The 5,723-nt window shown below is 29.0% G+C and overlaps 1 protein-coding gene across 2 annotated transcripts; it reads right to left on the minus strand.

The window, feature by feature from the left end:
- Window positions 1–3,187: 3,187 nt before the first annotated feature.
- On the minus strand, window positions 3,188–4,868 carry LOC11419745 (uncharacterized). 2 transcript variants are annotated; one of them, XR_003006945.2, is made up of 3 exons: window positions 4,681–4,868; window positions 3,421–4,587; window positions 3,188–3,319 (listed from the first exon to the last, which is right to left on the minus strand). XR_003006945.2 is itself a non-coding variant. In XM_003621461.4 (2 exons), the coding sequence occupies exons 1-2, from the start codon at window positions 4,754–4,756 to the stop codon at window positions 4,430–4,432; spliced, it is 234 nt and encodes a 77-aa protein (XP_003621509.1). In that variant the 5' UTR covers window positions 4,757–4,863; the 3' UTR covers window positions 4,360–4,429. The 2 variants fall into 2 exon arrangements, 1 of the variants encoding a protein (XP_003621509.1); XM_003621461.4 differs by lacking the exon at window positions 3,188–3,319 and having other exon boundaries at window positions 4,360–4,587; window positions 4,681–4,863.
- Window positions 4,869–5,723: the final 855 nt, after the last annotated feature.

The following is a 5,723-nucleotide window of genomic DNA, read 5'->3' on the forward strand; positions in this document are numbered from 1 at the left end:
GTACACAGTCTTACCCTGTTTTTGACACAAGAGGCTGTTTCCAGAAGTTGAACCCTTGACCTTTCAGTCACATGACAACAACTTTACCAGTTGCGTCAAGGTTACCCCTTACTCAGATTATATTAAATGTTACCAAATTTTGTTTTGTTTTAGTGTTTTGTGACGACAAAACAAATTATTACGCAAATGTATTGATTTCAAACTCATTAATAATTTGTCGTATAGGCATAACTTAGTTGGTAGTTACAAGAACAATTTTATATAGGAGTTAGGGTTTGAACCTTGAACTCCCACTTCTCTAATGTATGAGTCTCAACCACACGACAAAAAAAAAAAAAAAAAACAACTGTTTGGTCTCTTCTGCTTGTAATTGTTGTTTAGAAGTGCAGTTTGTTAGGTAATTCTTATCGATTGGCTGATTACTTACTTTTTTTTTTTGTCAAGTAGTTTAGTGGATAAAATTCATATTTTTTAAAGTGAATAAGTTGGATGTTCGGGGTTCGAACCCCGACTCCTGCATACAATATTGCATATCCCTGTTAACTGAGCTTTACTCACGGAAACGATTACCTACTTATTTACATTGCACGTTGTTGGAATATTACACGGGCAAATGGAGTTTTATATATTAGTTAACTAGTTTGTATTCTTAAGTGGGGGTTCGTGTAACAGAAATTAAGTTGTGAATTATTAGTTTATTTTAAATGTAATTTACCTTATGTGAGTTTACTATTTTATACTTAATAGTTGTATTTAAGTTTGTCTTTATGGTTCATATGAAATCAATCAAACATTTCAAAAATCATCTTCTTCTCTCTAAAACCTTAAAACTCTTACTCTCAAATATTCATCAACAATTTCTTGTTTGTGTCGGATTTATTCTAAATCATTAAAATCCCTACACCAAAGACTTAAATTTTATCGGTTTATCCTTAGAATCCATTTTTTCCGTCTCTGTTCATGATTCAAAAGTCCAAACCAATGATTCAAATTCACCATCACTTATAAACACCTTTTATTTCAAATTCTCCATTACTTATAAACACATTTTCTTTTTCTTGTTCCATGGTATTTAGGACTTCAATTTCCAACACTCCCCTCAAGGTAAAATGAGATTTTCTCATCTTTTATTTTTAAATATTTATAACAAAAATTTAGATGAGTTGGGATTCAAGGGTTCATCAGTGTCAAGATAGACGTCAAGGTTCAACAAATGTTTATAGTGAGACTTATAGAACATCCACCAAAGAAGTTCACATGTCGGCAACAGAAGTTTAACGTATGATCTTGCAGGAGTCAACTCATTACTAATTGAGTCAATCTTCATTAGTTTATGTATATATTTTAGAATATGACATAGACCCATTGAAGTGACATATAAGAATTTATTATTTAACTATCCTCTAATATTCTCTCGTGTCTTGTTAAAGATAGGGGGCTGTTTTGTATTTAAATTAGTTAGGGGTCCATAACTGCAATTTTTGAAAAGATAGGGGTCTAAAAGTGCAATTAAACCTTAAAACTAAGATTAGTCCATAGAATCGTATACCATCTACTAAATTGCAAACTATACATCAAATTAAACAATTAATTAAATCTACGAAATTATTTGTTCTAATTTTGTAGTAATGTTCTAGTTTTCGAACTCACAGCCACAAGCTATTTAAAATAATTAAAAGGTAAGATAAACATAGATTTAAATGGGGTTGGTCTCTTAGTGCTAGCTTAACACTTAGGATTATGCTCCTCTTAAGATATCATGTTTGATTTCTCCAGAGTCAATTTTAATGGACGAGTTCATATAGAATTTTGTTCTGATTTTAAATGAGGCCTCGCAAATAAATTATGGGAGTGAACCTTCGGGTTAGTTGGTCTTAAGATCGGATACTGAGTTTTCCAATATATATATATATAGAGAGGACATATCAAATGAGAGAGTTTTTATTGTAAGAGGTGAGAGGACTAAATTATAACCATTAGATCAATCTTAATGGTTAATATGACATTTGGGAACACGCGGTCTCATATTTCTGAATCTTTCTCCACTTCTCTTATTTCTAGTGCTCCTAGTTCTCCTTCCTCATCACGTCACAACTCAAAGTGGAGGTTCTACATCCATGGAATTAAGCTTTGGGGAAAAATTCTTGAGAAATTCAATAGAAGATGGTTCATTGAAACTTAAAAAAATCTATTCTTTCTAACCTTCACATTTCTATCTTCATTTCAATGCAGTATTCCTAACAACAACTTTATGATTCACATTTAATTTATTTATGGTTAAGAGATGAATGGTGTAAAAAAATCAATTACCGCAATTTCTCTTTAGTGGGTTTGATTCTGATGGTGTAATTATTTGTTCATAAAAAATTAGAGTTTTTTTTCCAGTAAACAAAAATTAGATTTGATAAAAAAATGCCTTGGTGTTTGATTTTAATGGTGATTTAATCTGGGAAGGTGGAATTCTTCAACAACAAAAAAACCCAGAAGATGGAAAGTGAAATAAAAGGGAAGACAAATAGTGCTTATGAGGAAGACGAGTGAATTTGAAGTGTGTGCAAATTTATGAGATATCACGTGAAGTTTTATACTAAGTGATTTAATCTCAGCCCTTTATTTTAATCCAACAACTAATATTTAATACTCTCATCCTCTCATCATAAGACATCCTCTCATTTAAAACATCCCCTATATATATTTTAATGTTCGACAAATATCAAAAGTGTAAAAATATTATGACATAAAAATAATATTTTAGGCTTTAAAGTAAAATAAAAATTATTTTGAACTTAAGTATTATGATAGGTTGTGAGGTTTGAAAGAAAATGTGGGCACTATATCCACAAAATTAAAAGAGAAGAATTGTCTGTAGTTTCTGTCTGATAGGTCCATGTTCTTCTCATACAGGGACTTAATAAATAATAAATTTTGTTTATAAAAAAATACTCTTTTTGTTAAAGGAAAATAAATAAATAAAAACTCTTTGTTGCCGTATCTCTTTTCATTACCATCATCTAATAGTAAAACGACGTAATTGCAAGCTCCTTGAAATTAAGAAAAGATATATAAATAAAATAATACATTTGTTGAGTGTCATCACAACAACTTTAATACATCTCATTGAATTTTCTAGTTTAAGATGTATTTCACAAATCTCCTTTCAAAAATAAAAAATAAAAAATAAAAAATCTCGTATTCTCTCAGGTCTAGTACCTTAGGTGTTCACCGTTAAAGATTTTACACTCGTGAATAACACACCTCATGACAAAAGGTGGCATAAACACTTGTGAACAATCTTCATGAGTTTCACATTCAATATATCCTGTAATAAAAAAATAGAGGATAATATTATGTTACTAGAATGGAATAAAAGTTTTCTACAAAGTAATGATTGAAATTTAAATATTATGAAAAATAGCTTACTTTTTTTTTTTGCTGAGACATGAAATATGGTGAGAAGTAGAATCACAACATAAATAAACACAACAATTTTAGTCATTTTTTTCCTTCCTTGCAAGTAAAAATTAGAATATGGTTTCATATATTTATACTGAATAATGCCTACGTTTTCCTAAAAAAAATTAAAGCCAATAAATGAAGGTGATAACTAGGGTACTCATGGAAGAATGGTGGGTAATTTACCTCAACCAATACACATTAGCCACATAAGCACATTTTTAAGTGTTATCCATGAACTATCTTGACCCCACCAACAAATTGCTCATTTTCATTGGTTGGTGGGTAAATTACCCACCATTCTTTAAAGCAATTCAAGGGATGTTTTGAGATTTTTTTTATGGCATCAACTACTTGTGATTGTCCCTTTAACACACTTAATAAGGAGTTTTGAATTAAGAAAATCTAATCATATGAATTCATTTTTTTTATCCAACATTTTGTTATTATTTTAACATTTTCATAAGAGAAGTTACTCTCTCCTTAAAAAAATAATACGAGAATTTACTCTTCAAGCCAATGAGTTATATTTTTATTTTTTTTACCAATTTATAAGAGAATTTACATAAGGGAATACCATAGTTAAAAAAAAATAAAAAATCACACTCTTCTATTGAACGGTTATGATGAAAACCATGGCTAAACTCCAACTTTTGTTTTTGTCGCGTATATTTGTTGAGTGAGTTCATTACAGTTAAAATATAATGATGAATTTTGTGAAATCCGTAAAGAAATAGAAATAAATAGGTTTAATTACATTTTTGGTCCTTGGATTTTGACCAACTCACGAAATTGGTCCTACCATATTTTTTACAATTTTAGTCTTATCTCCCTATTTCCAACTCCAAAAATGCACAGAAATGACTACCTATGTTCAACCATGAAATAAACAAGGAATAAATCATGTGGTACAAAAAATCTACTTTATTCAGCATAATCATTAGCATAGTAACAAAATGACACCGCACAAAATATTCTAAGATATAATATATTGCTTAGATCTAGTAAACTCTTGGGTCAAAAACAAGGAATCGTCGGTGTTAACCCATCCACAACGGTGGTTAACACACCTTACTTCATAAGGAGGCATACAAATTTGTGGACAATCGGCATCAATTTCACATACAACAACTCCTGTAATAAAAAAGATATAATAATGTTATTAAAATGAAATAAAAGATTAAGTATGAATTAAAGAAGGAAAATCAAGAGATGATATAATGTTACCATTAACTTGTAAAGTGATAATAAATATGGACAGAAATGGAATCATATTATAAACAAACTTCATAATTTTAGCCATGATTTCTTTCTTTCCATGTAAAAATAAAATATGATTTGATCTCTTTATAATATAATGTATAAATCACATGCTCTCATAAAAATGATTAAATAGGTTTAAACACTTATGGAGTTGTAAAAAAAAACCTTTCAAAAATTAGATTAGTTATTTTATTAAATGTCTCTTAAGTAGATCAATTAATTGTGTGTACCTTTAAGACACTCAAGAATTCATTTTTTAACTAACTTTTCATTAATTCTATAAGGTTTATGTATTTTGTGTAGGATCCTAAACTTTTTGAAATTTTTTAAATAGGTTTCTAAACTAACAAAAAATTTAGTCCGTCCCTTGAAGTAATATTTTTTATTTTTTTCTTCTAATTTTGTCTTTCCGTTACGTTATGGTTTGTAAATCATTAGCCAAATTATAATGGAGTGCCCTAGTTAGAAATAATAATAATAATAATGCCTCTTTTGTGTACGGATGCGAGCAGTGGTGGTCGAACCCGTTGTGTTGTTTGGGTATCGGCCATTGCTAGTCCTTGTAAATATTTGTCAGACATCTTGTTGTTGTTGAGCGTCTTTTAAGTACACCTTGTGCTTAAAAGGCGTCTCGGTTGTTATTAATATATTTCATTTTAGTTTCTTTAAAAAAAAAAAATATGATTTAAGCTCAATATGGTTTATAAAGCTCATGCTCTCCTTAAAACAATTATACAATAAAATTTATATCATAGACAAAAAAAAGAGAATATGGAAAGAAATGAAATCAAAGTATAATAAAATTTGGGAGTTTTAGCCAAATTTTTCTTTCATTTTATATAAAAATATAGAATGTGATTTGATCTCTTTATCGTGTATAATGCTCATATTCTCTTAAAAGTAATTCTATAATTTTTTTTATGGAATTGTAAAAATACCCATCCAAAAATTAGAATAATTATTTTATAAAAGAAATTGAATAATTAACTAAGGTGTCTTGAGTAGAT

The sequence above is a fragment of the Medicago truncatula genome, chromosome 7 (genome assembly GCF_003473485.1).
Source record: "Medicago truncatula cultivar Jemalong A17 chromosome 7, MtrunA17r5.0-ANR, whole genome shotgun sequence".
Taxonomy (NCBI): Eukaryota; Viridiplantae; Streptophyta; class Magnoliopsida; order Fabales; family Fabaceae; genus Medicago; species Medicago truncatula.